We start from the raw sequence: 22,593 nt of genomic DNA on the forward strand, positions 1-22,593 counted from the left end.
TCCATGCCCAAGTGGATGGTGAAGAACAGAAGAGCAGAGGAGTTGAAGGACTGGCCCAAGAAAAGCCTGCCTGGGGAGGGCCAGGAGGGAATTTGGGGGCAGTTTCCGTGGCATATGAAGATGCTCAGGAAGTGAACAGATCCACCTTGCTTAGTAGTGATGGGTCTGGAAAGTGTAGCCAAGCCAAGTCCAAAATGAAATTTACCCATGACAGCCTAGGACAAAAAAGGTAATTTCTGTAGGTGCTTAGCGCACTGTATGCTTGTTGCTATTGTTATTAGCCTTGTGGGTGAACTGGAGTGCTTGTCCATAACTGAGGACTGTGGTGTACTTTCACATGTACAGTACACTCCCTTCTTGGTAAATGCCATCAATGCTTTCCTGAAGAACATGATTTCCTAAAAAACACATTGGTCTTGTGGGAGGCCAAGTTCTTGACCAGGGACTCAGGGCCTAATTTTTATAGACATGATTACTCAAAACAAACAACAGAATAAGGACATAGGTTTGACATATGTAAGATAAAGATGACTAAAATGCATACAGATAAATTCGGATAATGCAGCATTTCTTTAAAAAAAGTTATAAGAAAGATACTTGTGCTTCTAAATCTGAACATACCCTATGACCCAACAATTCTCCTAGTTAAAGACTCAACAGAAATGTTTCCACATGGGCACAAAAAGCCATGTCAAGAATTTTCAAAGCAGCTCTATATGAAATAGCCCCAAACTCAAAACAGCTCAAGTGTCTAACAACAGTAGTTGTTGACAATGGTGAGTTATGTGACCTCAAAAACCACAGCAACGAGGATGAAGGAATTACAGCTACACACAGTGATATGGATGAGACAGACGAACACACATATAATGAAGGAAAGAAGCCAGACAAAAGGGTAACATATATATTTATATATTAATATATTTAATAGTTATCATTATGTGTTATGTATAAATGTATTAAACATGATATGTTATCTATAAATATAAACAATATGAAATTAATCAGGCAAAATTAATCTGTGCCATGGTACCCTTGGCCAGGCAGTTAGTGATGGGAAGGAGGTGCGAGGGGCTTCAGAAGTTCACCTCGGGTCCTCTTACCAGCTCTGATACACTGGTGCTGTTCCGTGGGTGTGCTTTCCTTGTGAGAATCCAGCCAGCTGTGTATTTACGATTTGTGTACTTTTCTGTATGCGTGTTATACTTCAATAAAAAGTTCACCTAAAATTCCTTGTGCTTGTTAGAAAAGATCAAATAATATAAAAATGTGGAAGGCATAAGGTAAAAACCTGCCCCACACCCTTCCCCAGTCTTACTTCCCAGAAGTAAATACTACTAACTATTTGCTGAAAACTTTCCGGATGGTTTTTTCCATTCACATAGATTTTTTTTTTTTTTTATCCTCACCTGAGGACATTTTTTTCATTGCTTTTAAGAGAAGGAGGAAGGGAGAGAGAAAAACATTGATGTGCAAGAGAAGCACCAGTTGGCTGCCTCTCGTACATGCCCTGACTGGGTATTGTAATGTGCCTGGGCTGGGGACCAAACCTGCAACCTAGGCATGTGCCCTGACTGGGAATTGAACCTGCAACCTCTCAGTTATGGGATGATACTTCAACCAACAGAGCCACACTGGTTGGGGTTCACTTAGCATTTTTAAAATCAAGTTACCATATCCGAGTGAACTATTTAGACATCATTGCTTTGTACTTTGTCTTATTTTACTATAGCAAATGAAGAATTAAAGACATCTTGGTGTGGGAAAATGTGGTCTGGGTATCAGCCTGATGTGGGTTCAAACCCTGTGTTGTCCATTTATTAGCTGTGTGTCCTGGGGCCAGATTAGCCCCTGAAGCCTCAGTGCCCTCATTTGTGAAGCAGGAATAGTAGTACTTGTCTTCAAAGGTTGTGGCTCACACATAGAAGGCACCGGAAGACAGTGGTACTATTTAATAGTAATGGTAACTTCTATATATTGAGTGCTTATTATGTGCCAGTCTTCTATACTTTTTACACATGTACTGTCTTTTAGTCCTTCCAGTGCCCTAATGAAGTTGATGCTGTTATATTTTGCTTGAGAAATGAAGAAACTGAGGCACAGAGAGCAACTTGACCAATATTATGTGTGTAGTGAATGGTTAGGATTTAGGTTGTGAGTGGTGGTTATTACACATAGGTTTCTGGGACCTTGTTTGGAGACCTTTAAAAGACTCATTGACTTCCTGGTAAATTAAGGTATTCTATCTGTTATCTGATTTTTAATTATATTCCTACCTAAGAAATGATTGTTGGTCTTTCAGACTGAGAGCAATAAGTCTCTGAACTGCCACCACTTAGTGTTAATAGCTTCCTTTTGCACTGAGCATGAAGGGAAGCTGGATGAATTCCTCTACAAGTACCTGAACTCTACTTTTTGCCGCTTTTCCTTGAGAAAATGGTCATGGAGTAACCAAGAACATCTTGAAACATTCTTGGGATTTGTCAGGCCAACCTACATAAACTCATAGTTTCTGTAGCTGTAGTGTGGCTTTAAAGTCTGTGCTATACCCTGGGCCCACAAATACATTGAGTCAGAAGTCTAACTGAAGGGAGTTCAGATTCCACATCTAAATGGTACAGTGCGGGGCTGGGTCCTGCTTTGTCCCCCAGCTCAGAATCTTTAAAATTTGTACCTCAATATTTTGGCATGGCCATTAAATCAGTGGAGGTTGTCCCTACATAAATCAATGGGGGTTGTCCCCAAAAGCGCATGACACTGAGATTGAACTTGAATTCCAAGTTTCTTTATTTCAGTCTTGTTTTGTATAATACTGAATTATAACCTTCTTCGTTTATGCTATCTCACCTACTTGTAAGAAGGATTTAAGGTGATTTACACCATCAAATACATATTTATAATACTTAAAACATAAGAACAAATGCACATAAGATTTAACATAAAATTGGAACATAGAAGAAGAAAGAGATGTGCCTTTAAATCAGGTGGTTTCTGAAGTTTCATACTACATTTAGTTGTGAGTTTTCTGGCCAAGGCAAAATAGGAAACAGATTGAGTTATTGATATTTATGTGTCTGGAATGAAATTACATCTACAATACTCCATTTGCAAAGAACTTCAAGGATGTTGACCAACATCATAGGACTGTATCTGTGTGTGTGTGTGTGTTTTTAAAACTCCTTTGGCAAGAAATAGAAAAATACTGTTCTAATGAACGTTTCTTTCAAGAGCTGTCTATGCACTTTAATAGGAATGTAAGCCCTTATAGTTTCCAGAGTAGCTGAGATGTAGGGCTAAGTTTTTTTTGTTTGTTTGCTTATCTGATGTCTTAATGTCATTCAGGGAGAGAACTTTGGGGGAAAGGATAGTCAACATTACCCTTGATGTTTCCAAACCTGGTGAGCATCAAAATTTTCTGGGAAGCTTTTAGAAAATGTACATTTTGGGGTCCCACTGTGTAGATCCTCTTCAGTAGATCTGAGGTGGGGGTGTAGAGATCTGTTTATTTTTAAAACTCCCAGGAAATCTGATGACTAAAGTTGGGAACCATTGCCTCATCCTTGCAAATATTGAGTTTCCCCTTGAGTTATTGGTGAGTGGGGTCAATTTCTGGCCTAAGATTAGATGCCATTTCCAACGGGCAATGTTAACAGTTTTGTGTGAAACAAACATTCAAGAAATTGGCCTGTATGCTACCAAGACAGGGAGTCATAGCAGCTCTACCCAATATGTAGAAATAAATATGGGGAGGCTGCCAAAATGAGGAAACAAAGAAACATGGTCCAAATGAAAGAACAGATCAAAACTTCAGAACAATAACTAAACAAAATGGAGATAAGCAATCTATCAGATGCAGAGTTCGAAACACTGGTTATAAGGATGCTCAAGGAACTTAGTGAGGACCTTAACAGCATAAAGAGATCCAGTTAGAAATGAAGTATACACTCATTGAAATAAAGAACAATTTACATGGAAACAACAGTAGAGTAGATGAAGCAGAGACTCAAATCAATTGTTTGGAACATAAGGAAGCAAAAAGCAAGCAATCATAACAAGAACAAAAATGAATCCAGAAAATGAGGGTAGCATAAGCAGCCTCTGGAACAACTTCAAGAGATCCAACATTCACATTTTAGAGGTGCCAGAAGGAGAAGAGGAAGAGCAAGAAATTGGAAATCTTTTTGAAAAAATAATGAAAGAAAACTTATCTAATTTGGTGAAGGAAATAGACATGCAAGTCCAGGAAGCACAGAGAGCCCCAAACAAGATGGATGCAAAGAGGCCGACTCCAAGACACATCATAAAGTGCTAAAGGTTAAAGATAAACAGAGAATCTTAAAGTAGCAAGAGAAAAGCAGTTAGTTACCTACAGGGAGTTCCCACAAGACTGTCAGCTGATTTCTCAAAAAGAAACTTTTCAGGCTAGAAGGGATTGTCAAGAAATATTCAAAGTCATGAAAAGCAGGGACCTACAGCCAAGACTGCTCTACCCAGCAAAGTTATCATTTAGAATTGAAGGGCAGATAAAGAGCTTCTCAGACAAGATAAAACTAAAGTGTTCTTCTTCACCAAACCATTATTATATGAAATTTTAAAGGGACTTATTTAAGGAAAAGAAGAGGAGCAGAACTATGAACAACAAATGGCAATAAATACATATCTATCAACAATTGAATCTAAAAGCAAACTAAGCAAGCAAGAACAGAACAGAATCATGGATGCAGAGAGTGTTTGGATGGCTGCCAGATTTGGGGGACGGGGGTAGGGGAATGGGTGAAGAGGTGAGAGTATTAAGAAGTACAAATAGGTACTAGCCGGGGGATATAAAGTACAGTATAGGAAATGGAGTAGCCAAAGTATTTATATGCATGACCCATGGACATGAACAATGGTGTGGGGATTGCTTGAGGGAGTAGGGGGTGCTGGGTGGAGGGGGAGCAAAGGGGAAAAAATTGGGACAACTGTAATAGTATAATCAAAATATAATTTAAAAAGAAAGAAAGAAATTGGTCTGTATTCCTGTCCACTTCTAAAAGTCAGAGAACCTTCTGAATAGAGACAATGTCTCCCTGGGGAGCAGGAGGCTCTACATCAGAACTGTGTAAACTATTTGACAAATATCTGGTTAAAACCCCCATTTCTGTCAAAAGGATGGCAGTGTAATCTGTCATCTTGACTGGAACACTGTTGAGAGTGAAATAGATGTGCTTTTGATAATTAAGATGGGAAAATAGGTTACTGTCCTGTGCAAATCAGGATGTCTTATAATCCTAGTCATAAAATGTTTTTTCATGTAATTTTGCTTTACATAACTTTAGCTAAAGCCAGTGGTTAGTTACTAACACATTTGCATGAAGGGGTCAGGAGGCTACATAAGTGAGTTTTGACTCGAGAGTGAGGTGGTAAGAAAATGAAATTAATAGCTTTACAAATGATGATAAATGGCAACTGGGACCAGGTTTCTGTGTTGAAGGCAATAGAGCGTGGTGGGGGCTGTGGCTAAAAGGAGAGCATATGCCTCATCTGGAGGGGACAGACTGCAGGTGGTGTGGATTGTTGTGATATGGGAATATAGCTCCAGAGTTGCTAGATTTTCTGATTTTTCACAAGAAGCTGGCAATGTAGGGTTTTGTATGAAATCTACTAAATGTAAATATTGGCAAGTAATTTAAGTTAAAAAAAAAATAGACTATAGACTGGATTCCTTTCATGGGCCTCCATCTTTCAATCTGGAGCCTATGAGTTAAAGGAACCCCATCTAGCTCTCAATTGAACATGTAATTGTAATGGAACTGCCTTTGGAAAGGTCCATTGGGGAAGCCATCCTCCCAGTGGTTGGCCTGGAGGCTGACTGTGTGAGCCCCGAATGCCTCTTTTTTGAACTGCCATTATGAAACTGTTGTCATTTAGTCACCTTAATCTCAGCGGAACTAAGGCTCAGTGGTTGTTTCTTGGCAGTAACTGGGCAGTTGAGTCAGATGCTATGTTTAGATTGCTTTGTTGTTCTCCATTGTTCTCCAGATAAAGTATAATCTTCTTAGAAGAAAAATAAGAGGGGCTTTTACAGCCTGATCTCTTTACATCTCCAGCCTCATCCCCTTCCTCTCCCTTCCATTTTCATGTTTCATCCATGCCAGTCCACATGCTGTTCTTATAACTTGGCATGCTTCTTCCCACCTCCTGTAGTGCCTTTGCAGTTTTAAGCAACACCTCCTCCAGGGAGTCTTCCCTGATTCCACCTTTAGGTTTCCACTGCCTCATTGCTTGCTTCTAGCCCAGCATTCGCCAGCTATTATACATGCCTGTCTCCTGTAGGAGGTTGTGAGCTCCTTGGTGGCAGGCATCTTTTCCCATCTGTATCCGAGTGCTTTGGGTGGTTCCTGGAATCTACAAACAATAGCTCACATTTTTAGAGCTTGACAGTGTGCTCTGCCTGAATCATCTCATGCACTCCTCACAGCAGCCTTTTGATGTCAGGACTGTTACCATTCCTATTTCATAGATGAAAAGAACAAGGCACACAAAAGTGAAATATCCCACCCAAGGACTACTTGGCTTATAAATGGCAGAGACAGGATTTGAACCCTGGCCATCTGACTTCAGAAGCCATATCTTAACAAGCTATGCTATCTTTCAGAATGTACTTCAGGAATGACTGATGAGTGAATGAATGAATGAGAGGAGGAGTAAAGTAGAAATATGCCGTTATCACAGAGGAAGGTGACTTATTCATTTGTCACAGCCAGTGGGTATGCATCCAGTCTGTATAATAGCAATATTTATTTAGATATAAGTTGAAGAAGGCGGGAGACCTATATCATAGTTCTATTCTGCACCTCTTAGAAGTGAAATTAAACTCTTCAAAACCTTCTGTGTGCTCAGGAGTCTGGCAGCAATGCACAGGCTTTAATGCATTTAGGAACTCACAGGGTAGGGCATGTGTGCAGGCTGACCTCTGAGCAGAGGTCTGCCTGGTGGGGGCAGGAGTGAGGAAGACATGAGTGAATTCTGCAGAAATGAGCAGGTTGTTCATGAATGGAAATTGTGCCCAAACCCATTCTTAGGCAGCAAGAGTTGAGTGATTGAGTTGTATGGCCTCTGGGAAAGAAAACTGAAACAGGTTTTTTAGGGTGTCCATTGACAGGATGGGTGTATTTCTTGGGAGGAGGGTATAGGATTTCCATTTTAAAAATTGAAGCTGACTTCATCATGAGCTGATTCTGATGGACTTTGGTGGTCAGAAGGAAATGAGAAAGGACAGTGCGGTGTACTGGGTGAAGTGGGTGGACTCTGGAGCCCCACAGGCTGCCCCTCATCAGCTCATAGCCTCAGGCGAACCACTTAACCCCTGTTCCTCCATTTCCTCATCTGTAATGATGCAGGAATAGTCCCCCTGATAGCATCACGTGAGGATTGGTAAATTAACCTTTGCCAAATACTTAAACTGTGCTTGCCGCATCGAGAGTACCCATTGACTGATGATTACACTGAGTAGTTAGAATAAGGATTGGACTCCACTGGTCACGATGGGGACTAACCAATGTTGGAGACACAGGTCTTTCCTGAGGCTCTTTCCAGTCCGTGTTCTGATTTGTGTAGTTTATAAGGGATGAGGTTACTGGGCTCAGGTTCAAGATGGAGAAATTGAGATGATTGTTTTATGGCAGGGGCCTCCCAGACAGCAGCAAGAGTCTGTGACTCTCCAGTACCTTTTGCAGAATGCCACGGCAGGTGAATCTCCTTAATTCTGAGTGTTTCTTTGGCTCTGTCACTTGGCCTTGGACCATCTGCGTGTGGCATTGTGGTAAAGCAGAAGGGAGTGGGATAAGGGGATCTGGTGTCAAGTTTAGGCTCAAGACTTTAGCTGTGTGAATTTGAATCAGTTACAGCTTCTGTGAGTCAGTTTCTTCATCTGTAAAGTTATATATATTGGTGATGAGGTCATCATTATTAAAGTCTCAAATAGGAGATTGTATGTGAAAGGGCTTTCTTTGCAGAAAGCGAATCTATAATTTGTTTAAACCCCTTTTAAAAAAACAGCTCATAAAATAATGTGAATTTAATCTGTTATGTGGGAGTCCATTCAAATCCCATCTGATGCTGTTGTCTTGTCACACTCTAAGATTTCCTTCAGCTTCCCATCAATTTGGCTTTAAAAAAAAAACAGACCGGAAGATAGGATGGTCAGGCTTGGGGCTCTTGAGACTGGTTCTAGCTTGTCCAGGACCTGTTGGAATGGACTTAGTAGAAATGCCTCTCCCATAAGACAGTTTGAACCAAATACTGAAAATTCCAGAGCTCTTTGCTGCTGAGTATATAAAATTAAAAGAAATTTCCGTTTCATCTTTTCAAACCTTCCCTCTGCCATTTCCCATCATTTTAGTTTTGTGAGTGGTCACATTCTAGGGTAGCAATGTCATGGGAAATGATTATTTGATCCCCTTTTAAAACAGTCACTTTTAAAGGATAAAAAGCATGATTGCATATTTAATAACACCATAGATATTCTAGATTCCATCATTCATTCAACTAATATTTATTGAGTACCTACTATGTGCTAGTCATTGTGCTGGGCACTGGGGATACCACAGCACTAAAGGCAGATGAAATCTGTCTTCAGACATTAAATAAATAAACCTACATAATAGATTTACAAACCTGATGTGACAAGTGCCACAGTGAAGAACAGAGTATATTAGGATGATGTGGGGATCTGACTTAGATTGGACATCAGAAACCCCTCTCTGGGAAGGGCTATTTAAACTGAGACCTGAAGGATGAGAAGCTAATTAGGCAGAGGTTATAGCAGGTGGTACGGTCCTGCAGTGGATAAGAAACAAGGAAGACTCTTGTGACTAGAGCTTAGTGCAGGGAATGACATGATGAGGGAGGGTGAGAAGTGAGGCATGGTCTTGAGTGACCTGGTTGATGATTTTGGATTTTATCCTTAGGGAGAGTCTCTTTAACACTATTAGAGTTAGTCATGGTAATGAGTTTGATCAGGCTGCTTTATCTGGACGTAGAGTTTGCCAATCCAGAAGCTTTGCTAATCCCAAATAAAGTGATGCATAGGGCCATTTTTTAAAAATCCTCACCTGAGGATATGTTTATTGACTTTAGAGTGAGAGGAAGAGGGAGAGAGAGAGAGAGACAAACATCAATGTGAAAGAGAAACATCGATCAGTTGCCTCTCATAGGCTCCTGGACCAGGGATTGAACCCTACGTATGCGCCCTGACTGGGGATCAAACCTGCAACCTTTTGGTGTCCAGAAGGATGCTCCAACTAACTGAGCCATGTAGCCAGGGCTGTAGGGCCATTTTTAAACAAGGGGTCTATTTGTCCTTTAGAAAAAAGTGAAATATACATGAAGTCACATCAGATCAGACTTCTCAGGAAGATGGGCAGAAAAGGAGAGGAATTTGTTTTCTCTGCATGTCTTGGTGAGTCAGAGGCTAGTTTCACCATGTTGACTCAAGGAGAGCAACCCACGCTTGCCTGTATAAATGTCTTTTCCCAGTGGCTGGATGGAAAAGGTCTGACCTTGGGCTAGCGCTCTGGTAGATGGGTAATGGGAAAGCCAGAAAGGAAGGTTAGGAGGTCAAGGTCTCTGCACTGGTTTCCACATCCTGCTACATTCCAGGAAAGTTTTGCCTGATAAAGTCATAGCATGTCTATGTCAGAAGGGACCTCAAGGATCAAGTCATCCACCCTTTATTTTATGAGGTCGAGGTGCTGATGAGGAAGGAGATGGACCATGACAGCAAGCACAGCGGCCACCTCAGAGGGGTCAGTATTTTCAGCTTGGTGAAATTGGAGACCATGGCTACTGAACTCCTTCATAAGACATAGAGACTTAGGGCTTAAGTCTTGTGTCTTACTTTGGCTCCTCGAAGGGCCTCTTACCTCTGGTTCAGCCTGACAGAGGCCCAGGTGCTCACAAGATCTTCCTCAGCTGGCTCTCCAAGGGGAGGCCAGAACCCTGTGGGTGCTGGGAGTCTGGGTGTGTTACCACCACTCTGCTCCTGGGGGGCTTGGAATTCCCATTAAGGAAAGTCTTTTATGTCAATATCATGAACTAACACTGGCGTGGTAGAAATATATTTAGTATACATTGGTTTAGAAAATACCTAATGACAAAAAAATTACGCTGAGGTTAGTACTACTTCAAATTGAGTTTGTATTTCATTCATCACAACAACATCTGTATTTACTTGAAAAAAGTTGTATATCTGTGTGTAGGCAGATGGACTCTGATGACCCATTGCAGTAATTGACTGGCTCCCCCAAGCATGGGGGTTTCATAAATTTGGAACCATTGGTTCAGAAGCATTGACCTTGCAGTAAATCAGAAACCTATAGGGATGACCCCAATCACAGTCAACTTTTCGGGTGGGAGAAAATGAACCCGTGTAAACCCATACTACCAGATTATACAATATTTTTATTGCCTTTTTTAATTAGAAAAGTATTCAAGCTCATTGTAAAAACCAATAATATGACAGAAATATATAAATGAACGATTTTGTGTGCAGTGTTCCAATTTGTTTCTGTGCACAAATAAGATTATTTATATTTTTATAGACATAGATGTTACTGTACATAGTGTTCTCTAAGTGTGTGTATTTTTAATGTAATGGGTAATTTATTTTAAGGAAGCAATAAGGTTTAGCAGAAAGAACACTGGGTCTGATTTCAGGGTTTGAGTCCTAGCTCTGTGTTACTAGTTGGATGACGAGTAATACAGGGTGGGACAAAAGTAGGTTTACAGCTGTTCACATGGAAAATGATACAATAATTAATAAGTAATAATACAAAAATAAACTCTGTGTTTCACATACTCACAACTGTAAACCTACCTTCTCCCCACCCTAGATAGTAATACTGAACAGTAGTTGAGTGATCCCAGGTAAGTCACAGATCTTTCTAAGTTTCCAGGTCTTACAAGGTTGTTGTAAGGATCCCATGAGATGGCATATAGAAAAGGACTCTTTGTAAACCTTAATGTATTCCATAAATATAAAGGATTGTTACTATTGACACTTATGATTTTAGTCCTTTCCTTTTCACACGCTTTGTGAATATTTAAGTTGGTGGTAACTTACTTAGTGGTTGCCTTGGAGACGAGTAGTATAACTAGCCTGCTCTTTCCCTTTTTCCATCCAGGTCACTCCTGGAAGCAAGGCTGCCATAGCTAATTTATGTATTGGAGATGTAATCACAGCCATCGATGGGGAAAATACCAGCAATATGACGCACTTGGAAGCTCAGAACAAAATCAAGGGCTGTATAGACAACATGACTCTCACGGTAGCCAGGTAAGGCTCATGGAAACGGCCATTCATTTCTGATGGACTGGAAGCTGCTCATGGGCCAGGATTGCCTCGCCCACCTCAGAATCCCTTCCACCGCAGCTCAGTGCCACGTACACTACAGGCAGGTCAAAAGGTCTATGCAATTGGAATTTCAGGTTGCTTATTTCCTCTCCAATTGTCAGAGTGCTTCTTGTATTGTGGGCATCTTTCTGCATTTTTACTTGATCCAGTACAACTAGCCAAAATTTCGAGGAAGCAAGATCAGTTAACTATTGTCAGGTATAATGAAACGGAAACTTCTTCCTGGAAACCACTGAGAACCTACTCAGGACGTTGCTCCCGCCACACCAAGCTGAGCAGTGGGTCCTGCGCCAGGAGGTTACAAAGAGAAGGCAGCCACACACCAGACAGTGCTGAGTGTGAGTTCAAGTATGCAGCACGAAAAGGGAGCTGACTGCTCTCCACAGGCAATGAGTGGGCAGAGCACGCTGGGAGTTATAATTGGGGTAGAATTCCCATTCTTCTTTCGTTGGGTCTTGGAAGGAACCCTGCAAAGGCATGATTACAGAAGTGATTTGATTGAACCTTCATGGCTCCATAGTTCCTGTTGGATCAAGTTCACGTTCTTCATTCTGACCTCCAGTTATCTTAACCTGCCCTTTAATGTCTCATTAACCTTAGCTTCCACAGCTCCTCATCACGAACCCTTTGCTCAGGTTCTCATCTGTGAAGTGAGTTTGTGGCTTTCTTCTACTTGGTGCGGCAGGACTGGCAAGAGGACCAAGTGCAGGGCAGGATGTCAGAAGTGGTGTGCATTTCAGTGCCCTGTCCTCATGGGAGGTCATTTAATGACTACCCTCTTGAAAACTCATTTACCCCTCATTCTCATCTCCATTTCCATCCCAGATCTTCTCCTTTAAGTCTTAGTTCAAGACATTCATTCATTTATTCATTCATAGACTGATTTTTTTATTCATTTACCAACAAATTGAACAGGTTTTCTTATGTGTACCTGGCACTATGCTAGGCAGCCTGACAATACAAAGATAAGAGAGAAAATAACCTATACTAATGAAAACTGAGACCAGACTGAGATTGTTGCTCTGTGCTTGGTACAAAGATATCCTTTGCAAGCTCAAAAAAGGAGGCATCACTTTTATGGGGCCAGATGTGCTTCACGAATGAGTTGGTTATCTGGTTGGATCAAGAACACTGGAAGAGACAGAGGGGACGCTCGTTCTGTCCTGAGCAGAGGTGGGCAGCATGAGGCCTGCCCGGGAGCAAGGAGGAGGCCAGCATGCCCGGGGGTCAGCGACACAGAGCGTCATGAGGGAGGACGAGGCTCAAGAAGTCCCAGCAGCTCAGGGCTGAGCGTGGACAGCTGTCAGATGTGACATAATCAGAATGTTACTTTTGAAAGGTCACTCTGGTGGCAAAATGGAGGGGTGCAGGTGGGTGGCACAGTGCTAGTTCAGAGGCTAGGGGTCAGGCAAGAGGGGGCGTTTTCCCATTCTGTTTTTAGCATATACTATTTGCAGTATTTAACATGCATGAAACAACAGCTTTGTCAATCTCTTACAGATCTGAAAATAAAGTCTGGTCTCCTTTAGTGACAGAGGAAGGGAAACGACATCCGTACAAAATGAATTTAGCCTCTGAACCACAAGTAAGTACTGTACACCACTGCCTCTTCCCTCACTACCCAGTGTCTTTTTCGCTTTTCTAAAAATGTTGATTTTAGAGAGGGAGAGGAAAGGAGAGACAGAAAGGGAAACATCGATTTGTTGTTCCATTCATTTATGCATTCACTGGTTGAATCTTGTATGTCCCCTGACCGAGGATCAAACTTGCAACCTTGGCGTTCGAGACAGTCCTCTAATCACCTGAGCTACTCTGCCAGGGCTTCTTTTCAGCTTTTGACACAGCTCAGCACACTCCCATTTTTTTCCTGCAGCAACGAGTACTGGGTCCTGGCTCTTGTTCAGCTCTTCCCGTAAGGGAACTGTAGGAGGAAAGGGCTGGAAAACCCCAAGGCCATGACGCCATGGTCTGGGCTGGAAGCTGGGGGTAGGAAGGCAATACAGGAAGCGGGTGGAAGCCTTCCTGTGCAGAATGGGATGGCGGGACCTTGTCAAATAAAGGAGCTGACTCAGCTCATTATGGACTTCAGATACAAATGCATTCTTCCAGGGATGAAAATAAATTTGAGTCCTGAAGCCTAGAAGCTAGAGGAGCTAAGGGGAAATTTCATAGTAAACTGTGCTTATCTTCCTGGTATCCCATTGTCTGATTTCCATGATCCTGAGGGTGGAAATCTCTATTTTTGTTATGGGGAGACTTCTAGTAAGACCTTAAAATTCCTAAAGTGAAGTGGTAATTCATATTGAAAAATGTGGTAGGGAATCAAGGCACAGTTTGAATTTTCTTGGAGAGTAGACTGTCCCAGGATTCTATATTTGTCAATAAGTTCCTCAGTACTCAGAGTACAGGTGATATTATTTCTTTCTTCCTTGATTACATCTTCTAAATAATTCACAGGGAATGGGCATTATTTTTTAAATAAGGGGAAAAATTAAGAAAGTTTGGAACAGCTTTGTAAAATTCCACATACCTGACATACTATGTTCACAAAGTATATGTCTATTGGATAAATTAATGAATTATTGATGATAAATTAATAAGTAAATGGTTTCAAAATTTTTCTTTTAGACTAGTTTGTGATTGTTATCTATTTAATCCCAATTGAAGATTTGAACTTCAATATTTTTTCTAAATTTTTAAAAATTGATTTTAGAGAGGGAGAAAGAGAGAAACATCAGTTTGATCAGGTTGATCCTTGTATGTGCTCTGACCAGGGATTGAACTTGCAATTTTGGGGTATGAGGACAACACTAACCAACTGAGCTACCTGGCCAGGGTGTTTGGGGAGGCTAGTTTTATGGTGAATTGAGATATAATCAAAAGATAACATAGCTAGCTATCTTTCATACATAAAACAGAAACTTGTATGAAATCGAACTCACTGGGTGTATTGGCATGGGTAAATTGAGTGGTTGTTTGTAAGTGACATTTTCTCAAACAGCTTTCATTAAAATGTCTGAAATCTAGTCATACAAAATCTTGTCCATTCATGTAATAAAGATCATACTTAAGAATCCTAGGAGTCACATTGAGGATCCCTTTACATCTGGCATTTCAAAACAGACATGAACCTGTACTCTGTGCAGGTCCTGTTAGTAAAGTTCATAAAATGGGGCTCAGTCTATAAACTGGCAGGTGTGTCAACTAACCTAAAACATGCCACAGTTAATTCCAATGTCCCAGGGAGTTCCAGCCACTTCATTAAAGTTACTATACATGTTATATTTTAATGTGTTAAATTCTCATATATTTTATAATATATAAGGAATGATTTTGTCTCTCTAAAATCCTAGTTTTAACAGGGTAATACTTATATTTCAGTTATATTTTTATATGTGTTATGCTTGAATCGTCATCTTTAAATGTATAATCTGGTTACCTGTATTAACATTTTGAAGGTAGTTCTCATCAGATTAAAAAAATTGTCAAATAAGTCAATGTCTAGCTTGAGTATATTTTTCTTTTGATTCCAATAATTCGTTGTTCATGTGAAAAATTTCCTACCTCTCATTTTTCGGTCTCCACTTCCAATCATTCTAAAATGGAGGCATGAATAGGAGCAGAGTTCATCCATAATTAAAAGATCTGTTAGTTCATGCAATGCCAACCAACACTCTGGCTTATCTTAGGTCAGAGTAGTTACACACCTAGTTTGTATTTCCTCATTATTGAGTTTCCTAGGCGACTGATAAATATGAAGCCCAAACAATTACATCATCCCTTCCAAAAGGCAGGCCCTGAATTAACTGCCTGAGTTCTGGAAAGACCAGTATTCACGTGGGGTTACAGATATTTCTTTTATGTACAAAACAGATATATTCTTGGAAGATTCTCCATAAAGTGAAAACCAGAATTGCCAACCTGAATTTTCTCCCAACTTCTATTCTCATGGAAAATGTATTTCTATGGAGGAGATAAGGGGATGGACGCCATTTGAGTGTCTGTGTGTGCCGGGCACTGTGCTTGGCACACTAACATTGCACACCGAGTCCTTGTGAAAGAGGCTTTATTTATTTCATTTTAAAGATGAGAAGTGGGGAGAGAGAGAGAGGTATGTATAACTTGCACAAAGCTGAACAGGAAATGACAGGGAAAAACTGATCCAAGACAGAAAAATAAGGGCTATTCTCTGGTGCTCAGCATCCTGAGCTGCTCCCAGGAATTGCTGTGCAGAAGGAGCTGGAGGAAAGAATCGCGCTCCTGGCTACCGCTGTGCGCCTACCCCATGGTACTGTGGGGCAGCCACTGCCCAGGCCCAGTCCCAGCCCACCTGCCTGCTAGGCTGCTGCCAGTAATAACTGCCTATGATTTCTTGGATTAGTTGTGCCATAAAATTTACTTAACTAGTCTCTGATTATTGCTTGAGATATTTTCTTAACTAATTATACTTACTTCCCCTTTTGTGAATCGTTTGTTTGTCCTTAGCTTTGGTCCAGGTGTGGACCAAGTCAGCTCAACGTCCTTTGTGCAGTAAAGCCTCACTGCTTTCGACTTGGTGAAGAGGGTTCTCAAGTGAATAGTAAAAAAGAATATCTTCATGTCGTTTATTTTAAATCAGTGCACAATAAATTAAGGTGTTACTTTTCATCATGATGTTTTCTATGAAAATGGGAAAGACTTGAAGTTTAACCAGCAAAGAAAAAAGGAAGCACGACAGAGAACAGAAACTCTTTAGGGGTGGCTGTTCTAGGCCTGGGTGTTAAGGAAGAGGCCAAGGTTCAGGAAGATTTCTGGGAAACCCAGAAAATGTGGCATAGGTTGAGTTTAGTCGGCCGCACAGAGCGTCTGTTGCCTGGGAGCCTGGGTTGACCCAGGCTTACTGAGTCATCATAAAAGCAGTGCTTTTTTTCAAAAGACATGTTGATTTTAAAAGTTTTGGCTCTTTGTAAAAAAAGCTCTCAGGTGTTGTAGCTGTAGTAATTATCCAGGACTCCTGGCAAGCCAGCAAGGGGGGGAGGCGCTTTCTCAGATTACAGCTCACCTGGCCGCTGCCCTGGAGCAGGTATCCTCTGGCCTGTATCTGATTAACCTCGTCCTTCACCCACAAGAAACCACAGATTTTGAATTCCCTTCAGCCCCTTCTGTGGGCACACTGAGGCCATCACTGCCTAGCCAGGAGCTGCTTCACTCCGTGTCCCAGCAGCCCTCTAACCTTGTTTGTCTCTCCCTCTTGTTTTGAGGACTTTATCTCCACCTTTTATCATCTCTTGCTTTGCACTGACCGTGAAGTGACTGCCTGTTCTTCTCTTGCTGGTACCTCTGCCCCTCCGGAATGTGCCCTGAAAGGGTGTTTCAGCTCCAAGGCATCAAAGGGCGTTCCGCCCAGGTCTCCCCAGTAGATCAGCTTTACTGGGCCTCAGAGAAGAACCAGAAGGCAGAGCTGGCACGTGAACCTGCACACGTGCCCAGCTCGTGAGACTCCCCAGTTGTTGCCCGTACCTAGTGGGTACATCAGAGCCCCTAAGCTAAAGTTTGGGGTTCAGCCAGGGCCATTGGAGCTCATTGGAACACCTGTTTGCCTGGTGCTCGGCCAGCACTGTCCTTCGAGGGCGTATGTTGGACACCCCCGCCCTGCCCTTGATATCTCCTGTGGTCTCTGCCTGCAGGAGGTCCGACACATAGGAAGCGCCCACAACCGGAGTGCCATGCCCTTCACCGCCTCGCCTGCCTCCAGCTCTGCCCCCAGGATCATCACAAACCAGTACAACAACCCCTCTGGCCTCTACTCTTCTGAAAACATTTCCAACTTCAACAGTGCCTTGGAGTCAAAGACGATGGCCAGTGGGCCGGAGACCAACGGCCGAGTGTAAGTAGGCTCATGAATCCCCCTCCAGGCCAGGACCAGGGCTGGGCAGGCAGGTGGGAGATGGTTGAGCCACTGGCCCAGGGAGGAAAAGGGTCGCTCTAGCAAAGTTCTCTCTGTGTTCGTTTTCCTCATCTCTACAAAGGAGGTCATGTCACCTGCCTTTTAGAGTTGTTGTAAAATTAAGTAACCTGTGAAAGGCCCAGTCCTGGGTCTGGCACAAAGTAATCAATTACTAGCTGAGACCTATGTTATTATTGTCTTGATATTTCTGGCTGTCATCATCTTCTAAGTGATCATACTCCTTCCTTGACAGCCCCGCTGTTTCCTGAGAAATTCTTCAGTGTTTATTTACAGTTTGGGGTTTCTGCTGAGTTTACCACCCAAGGGAAAAGTCCTTCATGATGCAACTTTTGGTTTGCTTTTCCCCCAAGTGGCCAGTAGAAATAATAGAAAGAAGAGAAGTCCATGAAGATATAAACATGTGTCCACAGCAACAGGTTCTGATCCAGGGACAGAAACAGAAGCAGAAGCAGGTTTGCCCAGGGTAGGGGTGGGGTTGCAGGTGGGCAGTGTGGAGAGGTCTAAGGAAGCATCTTGCTCAGGGCTGAGGAGGCGTGTGTGTCCCCTCCTGTCATTAACCATTCGGCCACAGCTGCCTCTAGGTCTTCTTTTGTTTTTAATTTATTGATTTGAGAGAGGGGGGGAGAGAAATATCAATTTGTTTTTCTACTTACTTATGCATTCGTTGGTTGATTCTCGATGTGCCCTGACTGGAGATCAAACCCACAGCTTTGGAGTATCGGGACAACGCTGTAACCACCTGAGCTACCTGAACAGGGGGTTCCCTTATGTCTTCATCCAGCAGAGCAGGCCCAGTGTGTGCTCCATCCCAAATTCTTTGAAGATGAATCCAAAACCTGGGAATACCACAGATCATGGCAAAGAACTGGGTGTGAGGATGGAAATGGGACCGGTTTTCTGTGGGTGAAAAGGGAATGGACTGTGTCAACAGTTTCCACGTTAAATGCCCAACAGTAGCAGAGATAAGGGCATGAGGGCAGAGCTCCGAGAGCAAACAGAAGGGAGCAGAGTGGCCCGTGGCAGCCGGCCAGCGCATGCCCCATCTGGAATGGGAACCCCTCCTCGGCTTCAGCCAGGCACCACATCCTGGCCTGGGAGTCCCATTTCTGCTGATTAATTGCATTGAAACAGAAGTCCAAATGCCTCTTTTTATCTGGAATTTCCTGATCTTTAAATGCTGGTGACAGTCAAATTTGTTGGAAAATACTGTGTGGTCCAGACTTGTCTGATCTCTGAGGATCGAATGGAATCCACAGTTCTTGTGTTAGCTCTGAAGCTCATTTTGCTGTTTAGTTTCTCCCAATTCACCTTTAATAAGAATCTGCCCAAATCTTAGGGTGATTAAATTGCAAATCCATTGCTTCAAATGCAAGGTATGGAGGAGAGGGTAAGGCATGAGAGGTTCCAAATGATTTAAATATTTGGGAAGGGCTGTCATGGGTACCTCTTGAGGGCTCCTGGGCCATATCAGTCATATAGTTTCCCTTTCCCTGAAAAAGAGCCAGATGTTATTGGGTGCCCATGCAGGTGTCTGTGCCCAGCGCTGAGTGGCACTGTGAAGGGTCTTTGAGTCTAATAGGGGAAACTTTGCTAGGTAACTTGCTTTACAAGCCATTACTGCATATATTGTTTTAACCAAGGCAAACTGGCTACTAATGCTTCTCCTCCCAAATTCTGATTCCTGTAGTGCCGTACTGGCTTGAGATGATGGTGTCCTTCAAGGTGACTGTGGGAGAATTTGGGGTTCGTGATACAATGCCCATGCTGGGCCACCCACGCTTTCCATGGACACACTCAAGGGAAGCTTTCTCTCCCGCAGCTCAGTGGGGAGCTGAGTCGTGGAAAAGCCATGGGCCACAATTTTTGTGCTTTGCTGTTTTGGCGCTGAGGGAGGCTGAGAATGTGACCCTCTGTTACTGTCCCCAAGTGGAATGTTCCATCCCCTGGGTTTAATAACCCAGGAAATGACACATCCTTAATTGAAAGAGCTGCTGTGCATTGGGAGAAATATGTGCCTGGGAGGTATTTTTAGTATGGCCCTAGCCATTATTCCTTCATTAATGTCTTCTTTCTTTTCTCATGCTCCCCGCCTGCTCCCTCCCCTCCGTCTGAAACAGTCAAATCTGAAGCTCTCTGGACAGTGTGCAAGCCTTTCCTCCAGCCCCTTCCCCCTTCTGATGCAGACCTTTTGGTTGCAGTAGCCTCTGAATCTTTATCAAAAGTCCCTTTCCACTAGGAGCCCGCGGCCAAGACACTGCCTGTGTGGGGGTCTCTGCTTACTGGACTGTTGCTAGAAAGGCCCTGTGCACTCTCAGCAAAGGAAGGTTCTCCTTCAGTCCCAGCAGCCACTGGGTAACCTTGCTTTCTCCTTCTGCTGAAGTCCCAAGCACTAGCTCACCCCGCTGTTTAGTCTGTGAAATCCGCTGAGATTCCAGAATTGGCTCACTTCATACTTTGCATCTGAGGTCATCACTGTTCCCTAGGGCTCATTCTGAGTTTCTTTATCCCGTGTACTTCAAAGCAGACTGGTGTGTGTGTGTGTGTGTGGCTGACTGTCTTGCAGGACTTCCCAGGGCCGTGTCCCCATCAGACAAGAACACAGACAGCATTGTCTTTTCCTAATCGAGCCGGGAGGCCAGGCAAGAGGGTGTTCTCTGTTGTCTGTCCTCCCAGCACATGCACACTGAGGGGCAGGGCCTGTGGATCGGTTCAGTTGAACAGTCATTTGTAGAGCCTACTGTGTGCCTGTGAGTGCAGGATATGCTGCCGTGTTCAGCGTTAAGCTTTCACCTGCCCCCTTCCAATCTCTTTCAACTGAGTTTAGGGATTCTTGGGTCATTTTCTGGTGATTCGGGGCCTAGATTTCATTATCTGTGTGATGATGCTCGATACTTTTCTACAAGTGCAGGCTGCATAGATATCAGGCCCTCAGCTTGAATGCCAACTCTACCTCTTATAGCTCTGTAATCTTGGGAAAGCCAGAACACTGAGACTCCATCTTCTTCTCATGAAGTGCAGATAATACTAACTACCTCCCCACCAGGTTGAGGGAACGAAATGAGATGTGTAAAAAGCAGCCAGCGGGGTGCCTGGCCCCTGTTAGGTGCTCAGTAAGTGCCAGTTATTACTGATTTCACTGCCCCTGAGGAACTCCATGCCCATCATTCCTGAGTACCAGGGGCTTCCCCCAGAAAGGCAGTGGCATGTAGACAGAGGTCACGGAGAAGATTTTGCTGTGACTCACTGTAAGCTGCTTTCTTTCCCAGCATGGTAGTTTTAAGTTCAGCCAACAAGTGCAGTTCATCAGTCACCTTCCGGGTGTAGTGGTGGGCCTCTAATGGAATAATTGGTTGGGTTCCTATAATCCCCATATGCCAGTCCCAGACTGTGTTTTCAGGCAATCCCCTCATGTCCTCGGGAGGCGGAGTTCCAAGCAGGTGCAGTGGAAATAACAAGATGCCTGGTTCTATTCAAATGATGTGGGGGGTTATGTTAGGCCTGACTCATTTGGAGCTGGATCAGAAGAAACCTGTCATGAAGGCGGCTCTTTGCCCCTCTGGCCAGACTTGCCCGCAGCCCACAGAGAACTGGCTCTGGAGTCTGGGTGTTCCTCCTTCCTGTGCCCACTAGGACTCCTTTGATTTCTTATTATAGGCCCAGCATGTAGGTCTTGGAAAACTGTAACTTACGGAGCGTTCTGGCCAGGCTCCCCTTCTAAACATGATTATGTAGGGTTACCCTGCCTTGCATGTCTTGTGGACACGGGATAACCAGGTTGGGGCCTCTCCGACACAAAGGGTTTTTCTGAGGCGACTTATCTCCTTTACCCACACCTACATAAAAACCAGGCACTAAGATCTCTGCATCGTTTCCAGCTAGCACTTAACCTCCATCGTTTGGGGGAAGGAGTCTTAAAATTAGTTAAACCTTTTATTTTGAGGTAATTGTAGATTCTCATATAGTTACAGGAAATAATAGAGAGTTTCTCCCTACCCTTTACCCAGTTTCCCTCCAGAGTAACATCTTGAAGACTGTAGCACAGCATCCTAACTAGAATAGTGACCTTTCCATGAGCACAAGGGTTCCTCAGGTTGCCCTCTCATAGCCACACCCACTTCCCTGCTATCCCCTCACCATCCTAAACCCTGGCAACACACTGATCTCTCCATTTCTCTCATTTTATCTCAAGAATGTTATATTGATGGAATCATGCAGTATGTAACTTTTAGGGGTTGGCTTTCTTTCTTTCTTTTTTTCTCAGTATAATTCACTGGAGATTTATTTGATTTATTAAGATTTTTAAACATGTATATTAATAGTTCCTGTTTTCTGTTCTAAGGATTTATCTCTTATATGGTATAAAGTATATCATCTTAACCTTAATTAATCTTAAATTTTTTAAGATTTTATTTATTTATATTTAGAGAGAGGGGAAAGCAGGTAGAAAGAGAGGGAGAGAAACATCGATTGGTTGCCTTCCATCAGTGCCCCAACCAGGACCGAACCTGTAACCCATGCACGTGTCCTGACCTGGATCAACCAGCGACCTTTTGGTTGGTGGGACAACCCCCAACCAACTGAGCCACAGTGGCTGGGGAGCTCATCTTAACCAATGTTGTGAAGCTCTTCCTCTCTGTTTTCTTCTATGAGTTTCATGGTTTCAGGTCTCCCATTAATCCATTTTAATTGATTTTTATATGTGATGAGATAAAGATCCAGTTCCATTCTTTTGCATGCAGATATCCAGTTGTCTCAACACTATTTATTGAAGAGACCATCCTTTCTGCATTGTGTATTCTTGGCACCCTTATTGAATATCATTAGACCATATATGCCAGGGTTTATGTCTGGGCTTAACATTCTGCTCCATTGGTGTATGAGTCTTTGCAAGTATCGTATTGTTTTGATTACTGTAGCTTTGTAATATGTTTTGACACCAGAGGGTATGATGCCTCCAGTTTTGTTCTTCAAGATTGTTTTTACTGTTTGAGGTCCTTTGAGATTCCATCTAAATTTTAGGATTTTTTTTTTTCTATTTCTTTAAAAAAAAAAGTCTTTGGGATTTTGATAAGGATTGCATTGAATCTATAGATCGCTTTGGGTAAAATGGACATTTTAACAACATTAAGTTTTCCAAACCATGAACATGGATGTCTTCCCATTTATTTGTGTCTTTGCTGTGCTGATCCCCCTCCCAGAGCTATGGGTGCAGACTCTTCTCTGTCCTCCTTGACATTCTGACCTTCACCCC

The 22,593-nt window shown here is 42.8% G+C and overlaps 1 protein-coding gene across 1 annotated transcript in view; it reads left to right on the plus strand.

Moving 5' to 3' along the window:
• Positions 1–22,593, plus strand: part of PDLIM1 (PDZ and LIM domain 1) — a 39,676-nt gene that overhangs the window by 5,881 nt on the left and 11,202 nt on the right. Inside the window, exons 2-4 of the mRNA XM_090277933.1 lie at positions 11,166–11,317; positions 12,896–12,980; positions 17,062–17,261. Of these exons, the coding sequence (XP_090134059.1) occupies positions 11,166–11,317; positions 12,896–12,980; positions 17,062–17,261 (437 nt within the window). The remainder of the gene's footprint in view (positions 1–11,165; positions 11,318–12,895; positions 12,981–17,061; positions 17,262–22,593) is intronic.

Source organism: Furipterus horrens, unplaced genomic scaffold, assembly GCF_987537825.1.
Source record: "Furipterus horrens unplaced genomic scaffold, mFurHor1.1.pri manual_scaffold_5, whole genome shotgun sequence".
In the NCBI taxonomy this organism is placed as follows: Eukaryota; Metazoa; Chordata; class Mammalia; order Chiroptera; family Furipteridae; genus Furipterus; species Furipterus horrens.